The sequence below is a fragment of the Eulemur rufifrons genome, chromosome 3 (genome assembly GCF_041146395.1).
Source record: "Eulemur rufifrons isolate Redbay chromosome 3, OSU_ERuf_1, whole genome shotgun sequence".
NCBI lineage: Eukaryota > Metazoa > Chordata > Mammalia > Primates > Lemuridae > Eulemur > Eulemur rufifrons.
In genome coordinates, this window is record NC_090985.1 from 86036229 (window position 1) to 86057021 (window position 20793).

Below are 20793 nucleotides of genomic sequence, written 5' to 3' on the forward strand. Positions count from 1 at the left end.
TGTAGCTGTAACTTTCCTAGGTCATTTACATTTTCTTGCACTTTAGGTTTTTTGTGTGCATTAATTTTTATCATTATGTTATCTTATTGTTTTTATTCATTTGTTTTGTTCTGTTCTCTTTATGCTGCATGTCTCCAACATGAACATTTTATGATATTACACAGCCAGCAGCATCAACTGCAATTCTTCGCATGGATTAAGCACCAAGTAAATTTCAATAAAGTAAACACTATCCTCAAAATCGAACTGGGCTAGTACTAAGAAGGGACTATGCCTGGTGTCAGAAGACAGGTTAAAATGAGAACTAAAATCATGCCCTGTTATTCCCACCCACATGGTTTCACTTACTCGTGACAATGGAGAGGCGACAGAAGAGGAGCATGTGATTATGAAGAGGCGCTTGACGTGGGGATTCCCACTCACATTTGGAGGCTGATGAGACTGATGTAGCTATATGAATTCGTGCGCCTTACTTAGCTGCCCCAGACAGTACACACTTGCCAAGATAAGCCACCTGAATAGGATCCATCGAAGATTTCTCCTTACATATTCAGGGAGGGCACACTGAACCATGATTTTGCTAGGAGTTGGAAAGCAGTTGCAAATCCAAAGCAGCATCTATCTAGCTCACATTTGGGTTATAGGGATCTGAGCTACTGAACAGTGGAATATCTATCGAGTGCCGTGAAAAAGCCAGTTGTGTTGGGCTAGTTAGTAGTTGATTCAGCTCCTACTAAGCAAACTCCTTCAGTGAATAAAATGGATGCACATTTTTGTACCTTAAATGCAAATTCGTTAATAGAAATGCAAAGGTGACAAAATTCTGGGCCACAATGATATAAATGTAGGATTGCATTCATTTGTATGACTATATAGTCACTGAAATACGAGAACTAGACCCAGAATCTTATTCTAAATACATATAAGTCCTTCAAATGTTTCCAGTTTTAATTTTGTGTAGCCAAAATGCAAACAGGAATCATCAAATAAAATGCGGTATAATAAAGACGCGAGCGAGGTGGGAAGGGCACCTACCGGTGGACGCCGCTGCTGCACATGATGATGTGACAGGCTCCCAGCCTATTGCACAGCTCCGAGGACACCGACAGCAGCCCAACTCCAGAGGCGCTGCAGGCCGTGTTCGCGCAGGCAGCCGTGCGTTTGGATCTGATAAACGAGGCTACCAGCCGGTAAAGTTCATCCAAGGCATTGAGAGGCCTCATTAGCTGCAGAAAAAAGTGATGAAAATATGAAGTTCAACATGTTTAGTAAAATATTTTTAGATGGGTTACAATGCACAGTTGTTATGCCTTTTAATGAAGGGTCTAAACTGTTATTTTATTATGGAAATAACAGAATTGGAGACTGCAAATATTTATAATTACTCATTCCTCAAGAATAATAGCAGAAAAACCAAATAAGGGAGGTAAGTAAATAATAAAGCACCAATAAACATAATCATCTTTTTTACCTTATCTACATAGGCAGCTTTGGAAGTGGAGTTTGGTGGTGAGTTGGACTTGTCCAAGTAGAATGCCCTGTAAGAATCCAAAGAAGAAATTATCATTTGTTGTTAGAGAAAACATAAAATACACAAAGACATTCAAGTTTCACTGACTTTCTTTTAAAAACAAGTGAATAAACAAAAGCATTGAGCACTAGAAGACTGGGGTTGCACAAAAGTCAATAGTCTTCCATTAAAAAAATGATTAAAGCCACCACCAGCTCCATTACACATTGTGCGGTATTAGAGAGATCACTTACCTCGCCTATGCTCAATTCTCTCATTTGTATTAATAATTTGAGGATAGCATTAGCTTTTACTTCCTGAGGTTGCCAAGGTGATTAAATGAGTTAATGCAGATAAGATGTGTAGAGCAGTACACAGTACATAGTAAATGCTTATCAATATTTGCAATAATTAATATTATTAAAAAGTTGAAGAAATATATTTTCTTGTGACTTGGAGAACATTACCCAGTTTTCATTTATTGTAAAGATTTAATGTCACGAAACTAATAGTCAAAAAACCTAACATTAAACAGAATACTTAGGCAATTCTTTCCATCACTAAGCTATGCTCAGAAGTTAAACTCTCTTTTAGGGTACAATGGCTCCTTTTTGTCACCAGGATGTAATATGGAAATGAATATTTTAATATACAAGGTGGAATCCTAAAGACCTGCAAGTAAGTACATGCAGTTCCAAAGAATTATTGCTGTGTTTGCTTTGCTTGTGGCTCAACACTAAACAGAAATGTTAAGGAATGACATATGGAGACAGGATACATTTAGGTTCTATTTACCTAGTATCTACTTTTTAAAATTATGGTCAAACATATGCAGTATAACACAAAACTTACCATTTTAACCATTCTTAAGTGTACAGTTCAATGGCATACAATACCTTCACATTAATTATCTAGTTTTTACTTTTGATGAGATGAAATTAGTTCTAAGATGTGAAGTTTTAATATTGATGGAACAAAATAAGTCCCATAATACTAGTGAGTTAGATATTCAAATAAAACCTATTAGAGCACCTTTGAGGATTTCAAAGTATTGGGAGATTATTGTCAAATTCACAGGTAGTATTGGGCAAAATTAAAGAGGGAAAACTTTAAGCCCTATGTGCTGGTTTTGTGAGTCCTGCACACACACGGAGTGCTAGTCCCATTACTTACTAGTAGAGTTGTCTGGTGTTTTTTTTTTTTTTTTCTTTTTAAGATAAAGTAATGTGAATTAGTCAAGTTTTATACTTTAAATTAAACAAGCTTTAAGTTTAAAGAGTAATTTCCACACTGACAATTATGCTTGTCCTTATTGAGAATTAGCATCTTGTCTAAAATACAGATTAAACCGTCCCCCAAAGAAGATCGTAATCCAAGGTTGGCTGTCACTCATTGTACGTCACTTTGCACTCCCATGAGACTTCCAGGTACTACCTGCAGTCCCCTCGGCCACACACCGCTCCTGAGCACATAGAAGCTGCCCAGGGTGTGGGGGCTACAGCAACCCCAGGCAGCGACCAGATCACAATGACTGAGTTATAGTGACACAAGCCACAGCAAAGTGGAATGTCCATCAAGTGCCATGAAAATACAGTTCCATTTTGCTGGGTGAATTAGTTTCTACTAAAAGCACTACACCGCGAGCAAAATCAGAGATTGAAAGATCATTTCTGTGTGTAAAATCAAAGGTATTTGAGCTATCATTTAAAAATTTTCTATATTTTCCCCAGTATCCAAAGGAGATAATCCAAGCGGAATGCTGTTATCAGAAGAGGAGATGAACTTGAATTGTGTGAGGCAAAAAGGCAAGCAAGGGGGCTGGAGCTAGGGCAGAGTGCAAGAGCAATTGAGGCAGAAAGGGTAGACGCCGAGGGCCTTACAGGCCCTGAGAAGGTTTTATTCTAAGGGAGTTGAGCACCACAGAGGGGAAATGGCCACGTAGCTTGCCTCATTGCCAGAAAACTGGCCGTTTCGTAAACATTGTTGCTGTATCCCAAAATTCCTGTTTTTCTGAAAGTTCTGTGCGACTTTTTGTTTCAATTGTATTCATTAGGATAATACCATGAAAACCCACATATGCACCACAATGCTTTAAGAAAGCTGAGCATTTTGCCCTTTTACTTCACCTTTTAAAGGAATAAAACATTACAGCTACCAGCCCCTAGTTGTTCACCCTTCTCCACTCCCATTCGTGTCCCAATCTCTCCTTCCTCAGAAGAAAGACCACCCTCAAGCTCACACTTACCACCTCTGCGCTACACAGGTCACCTGCACGCAGGCCCAGGTGGAGGTACCGAGCTGTATGACCATCCTTCCAAATCCTTGTTTACACGGATGCTATCAGAGTTTCACTCTTTGGAGTTTCCATTTTCAATTTGCATATATTTGTTGGCCATTTGTGTTTCTTATTCTTCTTTTATTTGCCTGCTCACATTTCTGACTTTCATGTAGTTTTATTGTCTTTTGGCATAGAAATTTGTTATTACTTTTCACAGCAAAAATTAAATAGTTAAATTTAATGACTTAAAAGTTTCTGCTCCTCTTTCCTTTTTTTTTTTTAATCGCACACTTTTCTAGGTTTACTTTCTCGAGAATATTCAACTTTTAAAGTTGATTGTTCAATTAATGTTTTTGGTCAGCATTTGACACTGGTATACTCTGGCATAAAGTTCTACAATCTAGACTGACAGTAGCTTTTTTCCCCTTCAGTACTGCTCTTGGGATCTGCTTTCAGTCTAATGGTCATTGTTTTAGGTCTAGCCTATATTTTTTCACTGAAAGGTTAAGATTTCCTTTTTATCCTTGATGTTCTGAAGTTTTATCTCAAAGTGTTTAGGTGTAGATTTATTGTTATTTATCCAGCTAGTGAAATTTCCTGGGCTCCTTCACCAAATAGGTCCTCACAGTGTACTTGCAATTTGAGGAGTCTTGTCTTCAATTCTAAAATAATCTTACCAGCCCTGGGGTGGTGGCTCATGCCTATAATTCTAGCACTTTGGGAGGCCAAGACTGGAGGATCATTTGAGGCAAGGAGTTCCAGACCAGACTGAGCAGCATAGCAAAACCCTGTCACTACAAAAAATAGAAAAATTAGCTGGGCGTGGAGGTGAGCACCTATAGTCCCAGCTACTCAGGAGGCTGAGGCAGGAGGATGGCTTGAGCCCAGGAGTTTGAGGTTGCTGTGAACTATGATGATACCACTGCACTCTAGCCTGGGCAACACAGCAAGACCTTGTCTCAAAAAAAAAAAAAAAATCTTAGCCATTATCTCTCCAACTATTGTCTTTCCACCACCATTTCTATTTTCTTTGTCTTCTGGAACTTCCATTAGACATATGTTCACACATTCTCATGTTTTCTCCCCCTCACACTTGCTTTTAACATCTTAACTTCACACCCCTGCATTTTAGATGATTTCCTTAGTAGTATCTTCCAAATGAGCAACTCTGTTTCTGTGTCAAGCCTGGAGTCTGCGCTTTCTACTGGAAATTTTATTCCAATGACTATCTTTTTCATTTCTAAGATTTCTACCTCTTCTTATTTCATTTCTGTCACCAAAAGGTAAATGCCACACTACAATGTAAATCTTCTTTGTAGATATGGATTTTATTTATTTTATGGATTTTTTTTTAATTCAGGATATTATGGAGGTATAAACATTTTGGTTACAGTTTTTGACTTTGCCTCTCCCAAGCCAGGGCTAGAGGCGTGCCCTTCCTCCATACAATGCTCACCGCATCCATTAGTTGTGAGTTTACCCACACCCACCCCCTCAACACCCAGTGAATATTACTACCACGTGAGCACCTAGTGTTGATCAGTAAATGCCAATTTGATGATGAGTACATGTGGTGCTTATTTTTCCATTCTTGCGATACCTCACTTTGGAGGATAATACAAGAGGTGCTAGATCACTAATTGAGTGGTATTCTATAGTGTACATATACCATATTTTATTATTTACTTTTGTTCATTCCTGCATCTTCAGCACCTGTAAGAGTAAGTGGAACATAGTATGATTTTAAAAAGCATTTGTAAATATATAATCATTAGGTAATTGACTATTTTTGTTTCAGGATTTTCTGCCTTTCTTTAGGGATGGTGTTGGGGCTCAGAAAATAGTACCCCATGATGAGGGCTTCAGGAACAGCCTCAGAAGCAAAAGTTTTTCTCTGACCTTCTCCTGTCTTCCTGCCTCTCAGTCCCAGTCTTCCCTGAGGCTAGCCATAGAAACCAGAATTCCTCTTCCCCAAACCAGGTCATAATAGCCAGAATCCATTCCTCCCAAAGCCAGTCATAAAATCTAAAATTATTCTATGTGAAAACTAGCCATAAGGTAATTATCTGACCTATCTTGTCTGACCATAGGTCATAAGACCCCCCATTCCAGAGAGGGCTGTTCCCCACACCCAGAAGGAAGGAATGCTGCTCAGAGAGGCCAAGAAGCATCTAGAAAGGCCTTACTGGGTTTCCCCACTCAGCCTACCATTATAGCATTAGATCATACCCTTCTTGTCCAGTCATATTTCCACACAGCTGTCCATACTGTTGAATCTAAGCATAAAAATGGAAAGTTTCCCCTATAACTTTGGGTCTTCATTCTGAAGGCCCTCGTGTATACATGTTAAATAAATTTGTATGTCTTTCTCCTTTTAAACAATCTGTCTCAAGCCAGTGATTTTTCAGCAAACCTTTATGGGGTCAGGGGCCTTGCTCCCTACAGTGGCATTCCTTTATTTATATTTTCACCACCCCAAATGTCCTTGGCCAGGCTGTTTCAATATACTAAACTCTTCTGGGACAAATTTATTTTTAATGGTCTACTTTGTTGGCTGTCTTCCTTAGTGTTAGGTTTCTAGATGTGCTTTGGAATTACATTTTGTAAGTTCATTTGAAGTGGAAGATTTTAAAATTATTTAGTCTTTTGATACAGCTCCATTCTCTCTCTCTCTCTCTCTCTCTCATCATCCTTCTCTTAAAAATGGTTTGGTGCCCAGAATCACGCTTTTGCAAGCAGTTTTATATCAGTGATGTGAGTATTACACTGTGTTGACATCTGGATTATTATCAGTCATGTCACTGAACTAGTGAGTGGTTTGGTTCAGTTCCTAGTTTAGGGCCATGCCAGCTTCCTCCTGCCACGTTAAGGGCCAAGCGTCACAAAAGCTGTAGTCTCAACCACCAGTGGGCAGCAGATTTTTCAGCCTTCACTCAGAGGTGGAGTCCCCTATGGTCTGGCTCTGGAATTCCACCTAGTGTTGAAGCACAGTTATGTCCCATCCCCCTGCAAAAGTGGTCCCGGCCCCGTCTGTCCACCTCCAGGGACCAGCAGGCCGGAGACCCCAGTGCAGCCTCCAACTTGTCACTTCCCTTTCATTTCCATTCTTGGGCCACAGAGATGATAAAGTGTTTTTGAGCTCAGCTGCGACTTATACATTTTCTGTGTTCATAGTTTACAAAGTATTGCTACATGCAGAACAGAGATGGAGCCTCAAAGCCACAACCCACAAAGGTGCCCTAATCATGTGTCCTCGTGTCTTTCCACAATTGTTCTTGGTAGAAAGAGCAACATGGTGAAAGAGTACACAGGACCTTGGGCAAATTATTTAGCCTCTCAGGGTCTCAGTTTCCTCATTTCCAAAATGGATATTAGAATTGTTGAAGGTACAGATAGCATAATGTTGAAATTAAATTAATGTATACGAAGTGCTCAGTACTGTGATAAGCAAATACGACTCATTCAGCACATAACAATAACAGTTACCCAGGTGCACACAGTGAGAAGCATCTCTTGGAGAATTTTTACCCCTAGTAAGAAATAAAATTAAGGCCAATGACCTTCTGCTCTCCCTAGAAGTAATATAAAATATGTATGACACATGTTAAGCAATGAAAATCAAGTTAGGTATTTGGAATCTATATAACTCCATGATCAGAGTACAAATAGAGGTTTAGGATTAAAAAGAAAAGAACCTTTTTTAGGTTAAAGAAAAGACGACTGTTATTTAAATGCTTAACCAGGTGCAGCTCTTCTAAACCTCGAATCATCTGAGAAGAAAATATTCTGCCACCGCAGCCCATACATCATTAGTACCACCTGGAAAGCATCGCTACAGAAACGGCTGGCCACACTGAGTACTCTTGCTTCTTTCAGAAAGAGATGTTCCTTAAAATAATAAAAATGGTCACTGACCCAGCAGCCAGTTAATAGCAGTTTAGATCATGCTGATCTGATTCTGCTATAATCACTTAAATTGACTTGATAGAAATCTTCAACTATTCAATGGGGCAAAATCTTTAAAGAAAAAAAATAGACATTTGATGAAGAGAAAATAAGTTAGAAAAATAACTTTCATGGGTTTAAAATGTAGCCTACATCCAATGAAACTTTATTTAGCAACAATCTATCTTTTCCTAACTGCTACATAGCAGAAATAAATTAGAAAAAACATCTAACGATATAACCATTCAAAATACTCTTAGGAAATAAGGGTTTACTGAAAATTCAGAGTTATATCATTGACTCATCCAGACATGTCCCAGTAGTTAATATTTGTTAATCCATGATTATGGAAAACAACAAAACATTATAAAATATAACTATACACTGATAAAGTCCAGAGAAAATAACCAGGAAATAATGCCACTTCAATACTCCTATGTAATACACACAGCCACCAAATTTTTTAATTCAATTAGTTGTTAAAATAAGTATTTGGACTTGAGGCTGCAACTAATTTCAAGTATTCCTATCAGGGAAAAACGGTTGTTCAGCCAGATATTTTACAAGCCATAAGGTTTACGGGTATTCATAGAACTTCAGTATCTTCCAGAATTTGACAAACTGTGGACAGGAAATAAATTTCTAATGCACTTTCCCTAATTAAAAAAGTCTTACAATGCCCCTTAATCAAATTTTATGGGAAAAGTTAATAGCAAAATTGGTTTAATGCCAAAACAAACCATAGTTTATTATGCTTCTGAGGTTGGTAAGAATGAAGTCATGGTCCTTTGTCTGAATACAGAAAATTTTATTAAGACTGTTTTGCAAGTGTGGCTGCTGTTTTATAGGAGCTGCACAGTAAGTTTCCTTTCATGCTGGCCTACAGCAAGCTTCACTGTGACAGTGGTGTCAAACATCATAAGTTACAATAAGTGTGATATACATATATCCAAACCAAATAACTACAATGAAACTAATCTTGGCATTCATAGCATACCGTCTAATCAAGAAGACATGTACATAGGTATTTATAATGCAAGGCACAAAATCAGAGGTAAATTCAAAGGTGCAAAGAGTCACTAGGTCTATAGAAGAAAGGCTACATAAGAATATGGCAGAAGAGTTGGACTTTGGTAGATGGATGGGATTCTGACAAGTCAAAATGAGAAAGCAGCATTTCAGGTGGAAGTCGTGCCAGGAACAACAGAGCAGGTATAGAATGAACAGAACCAACTGGATTGAAGAGCAGGTTCGTGTAAGGTAGGGAGAGAGAACAACACTGGCTACTGCCTGTGAAGGAGCTCAGGAAATTTCACCTCAAAATATTACTCCTTGGTATAAAAAATATTTTGAATTGAAGACCATTAACAATCAAAAAGCATTGGAGGGGGGCTTTCTCTCTATCTGCATAAACTGGACTGACCTATCAGAAGATCAAAAGGGGCAACTGACTTCCCTTCCTCTCCCTGTTACCTCAATATATTGCAGGAAGGAGGATCAAGAATGCAACCAGACCTGGCCCAAATCATTTAAATGTAATACCTGTCTCTCAGGTTAGTTTAATTTGCTCAGGTTAATTTACTTTGCAAAGAGAATCACTTACAAGTCAAACTATTTCCCCATGCATTCATCCTCCCTAGCACCATTTGTCACCCCTAAACAGAATCACCTGTACTCCTCAACGCCCTCCCCTCCAAAAGGACAGGTGTAAAAATAACTCAACTTCCTTGGGATATTGAGTAGTCACTCTGTGGGTCTCCCCATGCACATGGGAAATAAACCTTTCCCTTATAAATCTTCCTTAATTGTGAGTTGATCTTTCAGTGAACTTTTGAGAGAAAGGGCAAATTTCTCCTCACCCCTTCACCTGGATCCGTATTATAAGGAAATTAAAGATCAAACCAAAGAATTATAATTAACTTGTTAAGCAGTGAAGAAGTGCTATAAAATAAACATTTAGCTACCAGTTAAAAAAAAACAGAAGAATGAATGGGAAGAAACACATGACTCATAAAATATAGAAATTTATGGAATTTAGAGCTGCAAGAGACCCTAGAAATGCGAAGAATCATTCAACATTCCTAACAAGACCATGGTAATATAAAGAGGGAATTGATGTTTGCTATACGAGTAAGAAAACAAGTTAGGGGAACAGTGAGATTGTTTTATACAGAGTTATGCAAGTTAATGTGCTAATTTAAGAATTAGGAAAATGCAATATCAAATGGGTAAATGACCCCAGCTCCATAGGGTCAGGGTGGGGCTCCAGGGATGATCAGTTCTTCACAGAAAGGGAGACAATGCAACGGCCTCATTTAAATATTTAAACCAATTTATTTTGTCATAGAAGATGCACAGAGGTTCAATCAAGGACAAAAGTGACATTCTTCTCATTTGGCAAACTTTTCCTTTTTCTGGGCATGTTGGAGGATATTCCATTTCTAAGAGAGATGATTAAAGCATAAGAGCAGCTAATGTTTTATAAATAAGGAGGAACTACAGTTCAGCCCAGATGGCTGCTATATCCTTGCCTCTTCTCCAGACCATTACTCACGAGACCACCTCTACTTTTATAATCATTTACAGAAAGTTCTCAGTTGATTAGACACATATATACTTCTCCCAATATTGCTTTCTACCCCAAATATTCTAAACTGTTATCAGGTTGCTTTTTGCATTTTATGAATAATTTATCTTTTAGCAGTAACACTGCACTTAAAAAAAACTGTAGAAGTATTTGGTCAATTATGGGTATCATTCATAAACATGATTAGATGTGTCATTGTTACAAAAATACAGTAGTTGAATAAAGATGTGACTGGTGTCTCATGAGTAGTGTTATTAAACTGCATTTGATGACCACAGCACTGAAAGTAGGAAAACAATTCTATGCAAAATCTCATTAAAAGACATTGATCTCTTATATAAATGAAAATCACCAGACAGGTCCAACCTGTGGCCACGTGTGGGTAAAGAATACATGATGAGTGGGAAGGTGGGAGAATATTAATTTGCACCTCCATCCCGCCCACCTTCCATGGCCATAAGCATCAGTTGACTTCTCTGGAATACATTGTATTTAAAGTTACATGAAGAGAAATTCTGGATAATGAGATAACCTCGGATTTGTCTGGATGTCTTCTGGCCTGTCAACAATGGAGCACCTAAGGTTACAGTTGTGATAGAACTGCCTAGTACCAATTAATTTGACTTGACTTTTGAAAAAGAAAAAAAAAAAAAAACCTGCTAGAAGGTTAATAAGACAATATGCATGACCACAAAAAGCAAGACTTTTCCATGTTAAAAAAAAAGCGTTCCTCTGATTCCTTTTATGCTCTGAAAACATAATTATGGTGTTAGAGGTAGTACAGACGGACCTCACCACTCCCTACTGCTGTCGATAATCTCATGTCACTCTTCTCCTTTTTGAGGACCTTCCATCAGTGACCTGACTGGGTTAAAGTCCTATTCTCTGCTTTCCAGATGTTCCTTTACACCACTTTGACTTTTGCTCTCCCTTTCATGAGTCTGCTAGGGTGATAGTTCTTTTCCTGCACCTACGATATGTACATATTACCACGGATGCCATCTACTGTTAAAATACTGCATATACACATATTTTCCAACGGCAATACCATGTCCTGCCATTATGGAACACAATCTCTGGAAATGGAGAGAAAGAGAAGCAAATTCTTTAAAGTAAGAAAGGCTTTTCAAGTAATAAGGTTTAACCACAATATTAAAAAAATCTCTTTATACCTAGGAAAACATTAAAGTCAAGTAGTATTTTTATTTTTTAAATAATTCTATTTAATTTTATAATTATATTTCAAGACAGTTTTTCGTCTTCATAACAAAGAATAACTTTTTAGGTTTAAAATCATAGAAGTCCTAGCATGACACTATTACTAGTAAGTTGATGGGTCAGCTCCTTTCCTACCATGCCTTCTCTGTACACCCTATTTAACTCCAGCATGCCTTTCAAAATTACCTTTGTAAAGCATAGATATGATCATTTCATTATCTTGTTTTAAAATTATCTAAATTTCTCCATGGCCCAAAGACTGAAATTTAGCCTAGCATTTGAGAACATTCCTAATTATTTACCAACAGACTTCCCACCCCATCTCTCAGCACTGCACCCTGACATATTCATGCTCGGTTCCCCTAGCACACTCTCCATGTATAAGCTTCCCCACCTTCTTGTGTGTTGTTCTCTCCTGCCTGAAATTCCCTCTCACCTTCTTCTGCTTGGCAGAACTCTACTGATCCTTCAAAACCCAGTACAAATATGACTTGAGAACTCCATGGAAACAAGTTTAACTCTATTATATTGAATCACACTCGTCCTGATGCTTGTGCTAAATTGTGCACTCTTGGTGGGCAGACACCCATTTTTACAATTTATTATCCCATAATCTAAGGCAGTGCCTGACACACAGCATGTGCCTAATACTTAATGTGGTATTAAACTGAGTTGCACGTTACCTCATGAGAGCTAGAAAGCAAGCATTGCAGTTACCAGCCTATGAAGCAACTAAATATATATGTGACCTAATAGAGGAAAAAAATGTATTAAAGATTTTAATTTAAAAGATAGATAAAATAATCATACACATTTAAAAAAGGACTCTTCGTATACAAGAACAATTCTCCTTAAGCTTTCAATATCAGCTAAAACTTCACTAACATTGAAACACAGAACTTGAAAGTATTTAACAATCATCATAACTTAAAATTAGAGAGTAAGAATGTTTAACAGTCCCTCCCTCAGTTACCAACAGTATAATCAAGAGAAAAACACTCTCAGGTCCCTTGAAAGTCTCATAGAAGCACTGTTTTACCTACTCTAGCAAGAAATGATACAGCAAAATGCTCGTTCAGTTCCAAAAAAGAAAAGATTAAACATGGTTACATACTATTATACCGAAATTTTAAGTGTCTAACTCTTGGCTTGTATGTTTTTCCACTAGAATCTATAAAACACTCAGCTTTCCTTTATTTGGAAAAATTCAAGGTCTTTAAGTACAGTACCTGACACATAGTAAGTCACTCAATGTTAGCTTCTTCAAGACCATCTTCAACATCGCCTCCCCTTTCTTTCTTTGTATTTTTAAAGTCAATGGCCCTTCCTTATACCCTTCAATTCAGTATCTATCGTTTCGTATCTTAAGGAGTTTTTCATGTTTCTTTCCCCACTAAACTGTAAGTACCTTGAAGATAAAGACAACGTTTAGTTTATCTCTGTTACCTCTCACCCTATACAGCGCCAGGCACACAGTGAGTGTTCAACATACTTTGGTTGAATAACTAAGTGCATAATCATTAATAATTTCCAAAAAGTATTGAAGAATGACAGCTCTAAACCATTTCCAAGCAGAATGTGTTTCTTTCGAGTAAGATTTCTGTATCAAAAAGTATTGAAAATCATCTATCACAAATGGTAGCTGTTGGTAAAGACAAAAATTGTCAACCATTATAAATTTTCTCCATCACAAAACATACATTACACTTTCACTATTTCTCTTATGAACCATACTAATCATAGAAAAAAAGATAACTGAATGAGAAAGATAAACCAGGTCTCTGCCCTATTTTAAACTTTCAAACTGCTTAATGAACATCAGCTAAAGCAGTGTGGAATTGTCACCATATTCTAAGATATTAAGGCAGACAATCATTCAGGAATGAGTCTCGTCTTATAAATAGCTGTAGACATCTGCTTCAGAGGGAAGGCCAGGGAAAATGTAACAGGCCTAGAAATATAGATTTACAGACATTAGAAAAATGTCATTAGCAGAATTTAGAGACATAGTGAATATGGGAAGAGAAATAAATTAAGTAAATGAAGCTTCCTCGAGAATCCCTTTTGGTAACTTCACTCTTCAGATGAGCAAAGAGATCAAAGGTAAGTTTTAAAGAAATATTTAGAACTGAACATAATCGGTATGAGGGCAAGGACTTTAGCATGTTTACCACCATATGCTCAACACCTAGGAAACTGCCCAACACAGAGTACTTGCTCAGTACATAGTTGTTAAATGAATCAAAAATAAATAATTTAAGGACAAAGTAAAAACCAATAATGATTAACAAGGGACAACCTCATGCAATACTTTCTTCCAAAGGAATGTTAAGTTTGACCAAGTTCATTCTAGTTGAAAAATAAATAAATCTTCAGTGGCTCCATGTTCCTTCTGGATACAGTCCAATAACTCACTTCCTCTTCTAATCAAAATTTCTTCCAAAGAAGTCCAATTTGCTAATCCTTCTTCCAAACCTTCAACCGACTCTGCTCAGCTGACGAGCACACTACTAGAGCTATTCCCTCTACTGATGCCTGGGACTCTGCATTGGCCAAATCCAGGGGACACTTTCCAGACATCATTACCTGACTCTCTTCTTATATAGCACACACTCCTTCAAATTCGCTGTTCCTTTAGACTTTTGACCTTGACCTGTTGCCTTGTTGCTTCAACCTGTCTCCTCCACGGGCTCCTCTTCACTGCCTACCACTTAAGCATCTGTTTTCTTAGGTTCTGCTTTGCCTCACTATTCTCACTCTGAAACTTTTCCTAGGTCATCTTTCTTCTTCTCAGGAAACCAAATCAGTATATTTCTAAACTCCAGATTTGTTTATTCATTTATTTGTTCATAAACAAAGAAGTCATAAGCCAGACACAGTGCCAGGTGCCAGGAATAAAAAGATGAGAATCAGATAATTTTCACCTGCGAAAAACTCCCTGGCGTAGTTCGGGAAAGAGGAACATAAACAGGCAATTATAATCCAGTGTGGTGAGGGATCTACAGAGGTTTAGCAGAGAGCTGGAACAGCACCCTAGCGAGCACATTAGGACAAGGAGACATTAGACAGGCAAAGGGAAAGCAGGGTCTTTAAGGCGTAAGGAGAATCTCAAGGGTGACAAAAGGAATAACCCATTTAGATCATGGGATTTAAGTCTGTCCAAAGTTAACTTAATTCCCTGCAGAGAGGAGGAGAGAAAGGAGACAGACCAGAGGAGTGGGAAAAAGAGAGAGAGAAGGAGAGAGAGAACTGTCTTGATCATAGATTCTGCCATGTTGTATAAGGTAGAAATGAAGAGGTAAATGATGTGAGACTTGAAAGATTTCCTCCCTTGTTCTTACTGTTGATAAAGTACTGTAAGATCTGTCTGAGCTTCCTGAAATCCTTGAGGCATCGAGAGTAATAAAAAGTGCTAATCCCATACTATGATTTCTGGACATAAGGACCTGTTCTTAATACTTTCATTCAATTATTTCAAAAAATATTTTTTGAGCATCTGTTTAGGTACAAAGCAATGTTCTATATATTAGGAATAGAACGATGAACAAGAGACAAAGGTCCTTCCCTCGGGGAACTTGCCTTCTGGTTCAGGGACTGGGGCATGTTCTCCCTTCCCTGGGAAGTGTCAGAAAAACCGACACCAGCAGCCTTTCCTCAATGGGAAACAGAAACTCCTAACACTGGCTCTTCTCATACTTGCTTGTCTGCCACAGTGTGTCCCTTTCCCTAGTGTTGTTTTCAATGACATTTCTTCGCTTGGACACAAGACAAGCTTATTCTCCCTCCTTCAGAAACTGCTCTCAGCTCACTTTCCAATTTCTTTCCCTGCTTAGGGAACACATACAAATTATAACAGGCCAAAGCTACGTCTCTCAGTAGTACTTTTTATTTTTTTAATACCAGCTTTTGTCCTCTAGCTCAGTGTCACTCAAAATGTGGCTTGCAGGCTTAAGGAAAGAAATTGTGAGCAAGAATTTAGAAATTGGATTTCTAAAAAAAATCTAAAATTGAATCTAAAAATTGGATTTGTGGGCACAGTAGCTCATGCCTGTAATCCTAACACTGTGGGAGGCTGAGGTAGGACGATTGCTTGAGCCTAGGAGTTTGAGGCTGCAGTGAGCTAGGCTGACACAAACTGTATAACAATTGACATGGCCCTGACATGCAAACATTCAAAAGCACTTGTCTTATTTAACAGAGTACAGACTAGTGCAGCAAGTCCCATGGGGTTACATAATTAGCACACACAGTAGGGCCATGTAATAATAAGTGATATTTTAAGGTTAGCTTGTTCACTACAAACCAAAAGTGCATAAAAATTGAAAACAAACATAAGCAGCCATTTTTATTTAAAACTTGTCATTCATTCAAATTTTTAGTCAGAATTTTAAAAATTGGTGGTTTAGTATCATTAACTAAATAAGAGAGATAAAATTAGTATTGTTTTTATCTATAATTTACAGATGGCAATACAACTTTGCTGGATTTTTGTTAAGAAATTACACTGAAATCTCTTCTTCTCTTCCCATCAACATATTAATATCTCAATGAGATTTGTTTTCTTCTACCATGAGAGTTATTAAAACAAACATAAAAACAGTTTAGATGTACATTTTCCCTGCAAAGTAGGCTGTCATTCCAACCTAAATTAGATACAATACCAAGCAAAAAACCAGACTATTTTGCACATTAAAAACTTTAAATATTGGTAAATGCAGTATTTGTTCAAAGTACGTATAAAGACACTGAGTCTGGGGAAATCACTATTTCATTCATAACTTTTATTTTTTATTGCAGGACCACACACATGACTTTAATAGCAATTCTTTATTAATTGCCTATAAAATCTGGTAGCATTCAAGGTGCAGTAGTGCAGACCTGAATGTGATACATTTCACCTAGCTTTCAATCACACATGGCATAAAAAGCTTCTACTGCAAATACTCCGGTGGGATGTACTTGCAGGGCTTCTGCAACACTGTTCACAGCAAATCTGGGCACCCATCCTTTCTGTCTTTGTGTTAAATCCAGGACTGGAAGCACAGCTGAAGCTGTCCATCCTTCTGGATAGTTTTTTACAATTGCCTCTATCCTCGTAATGTTTTCTGGTGTGAAATCAAAGGCGGGATCCGCAATATTCTCAGGAGGATCTCTGTGTATGAATGAGGCTATCCCAGCTCTGTTTTGCACAGCTGTTTTATGGAAGGTCTCTGTCTTTTCCACTCAGTGGGGCCAGCTGCCCCAAACACCAAGCACCTTGGAGAAACTTTTGATATTAATTTTGTTTTCCAAGCAAATTGCTCTGCAGCAAACCCATGAAATCCATTTTCAGATACAAATCTCTGTGATTGGGGATTCTATATGTTAGGCAAATATTGAGGACTGTACATAGCTCTTCTCAGCTAATATTTATGACAGTCTATGCAGCATCACTAGCCTCAATGAACAGATAAGGAAAGAGGCTCGAAAATATTAAGAACCTGCCCCAAATTATACAGCTAGTCAATGAAGAGTGGGGCCTGGAATCCAAGTTTGGCCGACTTTCCATCCTCCAGTATATTAATGCAGCAATTCCATACCATTGACTTTTTGTTTCTTCTCATTCATATCACTGCAGAAATTTCATATTTACCCTAAACCAACTGAAAACTCCCCCCTCCCCTTGTAACCTAAATGTCATTTGGTCTATTAAGCATATTTCTATTTTTGTCTCACCTGGGCTCATAAGAGATGCAATGAATGCCATATCAGAGCTACTGAAAATGCTTTTCCTTAAAAATAGTAAGAAATTTTTCATCTGTAATTTTCCACTGTGTTTTCTGAGTGCATCTAAGTTTCCATCTGAGTTCACTGATATCTCAAGTAGATGAAGTTCAATGTTACACCAAACCGAAGCACGTCCCAGTAGCTTTTAAATTATTATAATAATATGCACAAAATCGTATGAAATATTCTATGAATGGAACAGAACTACAGGCTTTCAATTCTGCATGACTGAAATGTCTTAATATTTGAATAGACTTAAATGAAAATATCCTATTTATCCTATTAGAATATTTTTATTTAATAACATAATTATCACACAATTGTAATTATATAGTATTATACATAGTATTATATAGTATATATTTTAATACTTAATTTTGGAACTTGATGCACAGAATGTGGCTGATAGTGCATTTTGATGGCATTTAAAGTTGAGGCAGATGAATCCTCCTTCCATGACAGTGTGTAATATATCATGAAGAACAAGAATATGTTCGTGAGTTTGATGCACAGTCAGATTCCAGAGATACTTTTTTCGTTTTTAAGTACCAATAAACATGAGCTATTTCAGACCCTTTTGCCTTTTTCTTCCACTAAATCTCCATTTCTATCTGCTCAGCATTCTTACTATCACTTGCCTGAACTATTTTAAGGTTCCTAGCCAGTCTCTCTGAATCTGGTCTCGTCCTCCCCCCTAATTTGTCCTCAATGGTACCACCCTAGTGCACAGTTTAAAATGCATCCCCCCACCCTGCCCCAGCCCACTTAGGACTCTCAAGCCAATGGCCTCGCAGGCTTGAGCTTGCATTTCTTGTTCCTTGGCTGGCATCTGAGGTCCTCGTGGCCTGCTCCTGCCCAACTCCTGCTTCATTTTCTTCCCTCCTTGCCCCATCACAGCCCTGCAATGCCTTTGCTCATATCATTCCCTCCCACTGGAACAGCTCCTCCTGCCTCCTTCACCTGGCCTGGCAGCAGTCATCGGAACTCCTATTTCCTAAATGCTATTCCTTTGTGCTCCGTATGCATCCTGCAACCTCAGCCACCATGCTTAGTAGAGTATTTCAAAATAACCTGTTTACTGCATTTATTCTTCCTCTCCTTTAATATTTTCAAAGGCATAATGTCTGATTCATCTCTGTATCCCCAATGCTGTGCAGATTCCTGTATTTGCACATAGTGCACAATAAATATTGTTAACCATAAGGAATAGTTTCCAAGAGAGATGGGAGTGGCCAGCAAGACCCATTCAACAGTGATGCTAGAATTTGTACCATTCTCCAGGTAGTCTGTTAAGTCATCATCGTGTTAGGAATCTGCCACTGTTTATATCTTGCATTTATGTACATACAAATTAAGTTTTGGGTTTTTATATATATACAAACATTTATTATCTATTAGAAGATACTTGTCAGCAATGGATACAACAACAACAACAAAAAGGCAAGGTGAAAAGGAGAAACAGTCACACATAAAAAGTATATAAAACTCAACGGAATAAATGCTATAACAGAAGCATGTAAGGGAATATTAAGGCAAAGACTAATTTAGGGGAGGTAGGAAAACCTCATGGGTTGGGGCAAATTTTGAGGTGTGTCAGGAAAGGTGGGTAGGAACTGGCCAAGGCAATTGAAATTGAAGTTATTCTGGTTGAAATTACCAAAAGCCAAACAAAAATGTATTTGATTTTTTTCCTAAATGACCAACAGAATGTCACAAACTCTAATCTATGTAAGATAGAACCTTACCCTCAGTTGAAGCTGGGTGGTCCACCTAACCATGCAGCTAAGTTTGCAAACCTAATTCTCTATACTTCATACAAATAATGTTTCAGTAGATCCACATTAATTTTTTCTAAGTTAAAATCATGTATTTTATATCAAAATCTCTGGGCCCAAGCTAAATTTCCTATATAGCAGTAAAACTTTGAAAGGATAATTTATAATCATTCATTCACCTTCCATGGTACATCAGTAAAACAAAAGAAGTATGAGATGTCAGCAAAAAGGAACTGAACAAAAGCAATAGGAAAAAAAATTCACTCTGAATATATTTTTAAGAGTGATTGTCCTTGTGATCAGATAGTAAAGTCAGCAAAGTTAAAAATAAAAATCAATCTTGCTTCCATAAGCACTGACAATTTTTCCTCACAGAGTATATTTCCCCCACTGACTCTTGGCGTATGCTTATTTTCTCTTTGACACTTTCCAGCTTTCATTTATTCCAAAAGAAATTCTGAGCACAAAGTACTTTGATCTTTCCTATGCTTTGGTGAAAACAATAGCTTTCTTTAGCTTTGAGATAGAGGTGATTCTCTTCGAAGAATTCTTTTTGAAGATGATTTTATCTGCTTCTGCTTGTCAGCCAGAATATCTATTCATCTTTATAAACATTATCACAATGAAAGACATCATAAAAATGTGAAAACTCATAGTTAAGTAATTCTAATCTCATTCGTTGCCCTTATCTAAAAATTGCATTGAAAATTCCTTTAGGGTTCAAGTAAAATAAATAGTAGTTATAATTACAACTTCTCAAGGGCAAATGAATTCAAATAAAAATTCAAATAAGAATAAATATAATCCAGGTAAATTAAACAAGATTGCATGCATAAATATATATGCAGCTATATTACCTTCTCAATAAAGCGACGGTGGCAAAGTTTAATAGAATTATACTGTTTTTCAAACAAAGAAGAGATATGCTGCTCTCAAAGTGTCACTACAATTTCAACTTTATCTGATCTTGTCTCACATGAAATTTATGAACCTTGGCTACGCTGATGAATTTTCTTGAGAAGTCTCCAACAGAGTCAGCACCTGTACCCTTCAAAGGGCCTGGAATTTTTTGGATATAAAACAAAGTAGACTGGATACTGGAATAAATTCAATAAAATGATAATACTACAAAAAGATGGCCAATGTAATTAGGATTCATTTGATTTCAAATTCAACTCAACTATTTTATGGCATGTGCTCTGTACCATGCACAGTGGGGAACTAAGACCTGGTTACCCTCAATATGTATTGAGGAAGGTAGGCAAATAACCCACAGGTCGAACGAAAACAAATGCAATCAAAGAGATTGTTAGGTTTTAAAGATGAGAGTGGTTAATTCTAGCGGAGGGTATAACTGAAGCTGTCCTGCAGGAAGATAAATTTGAGACGGGTCCTAAACAATTGTACCATTTTGGCAAAGAAATTGAGCTAATGCGTGTTCAGGGTGAAGGCTGGATTAAAGGGGTTGAGGAAGAGCTGGATGCTAAAGGAGAGGAAGGGGAACATGGTGATTCTGTTCACAGATCTGTTTCAGGTCCTCTTCCTCTTGGATCGAGCCTCCATAGCCTTAGGACTTCTCGTCCCCCTTTAGGATGTTCACACATGCTTTTCCCTCTGCTAGAAAATAACTCCCTTTCCCCCACACCGTTATCTCTCAACCTCTCTCCCCTGAACAACTTCTCTTTCAGATCTCAGCTGAAAGGTCACTTCCTCA

The 20793-nt window shown here is 37.7% G+C and overlaps 1 protein-coding gene across 1 annotated transcript in view; it reads right to left on the reverse strand.

The window, feature by feature from the left end:
* The window catches only part of PREX2 (phosphatidylinositol-3,4,5-trisphosphate dependent Rac exchange factor 2), a 276900-nt gene that overhangs the window by 35147 nt on the left and 220960 nt on the right, over window positions 1-20793 (reverse strand). The window contains exons 36-37 of the mRNA XM_069465531.1: window positions 1472-1538; window positions 1036-1226 (exon numbers count right to left, since the gene is read on the reverse strand). Of these exons, the coding sequence (XP_069321632.1) occupies window positions 1036-1226; window positions 1472-1538 (258 nt within the window). The remainder of the gene's footprint in view (window positions 1-1035; window positions 1227-1471; window positions 1539-20793) is intronic.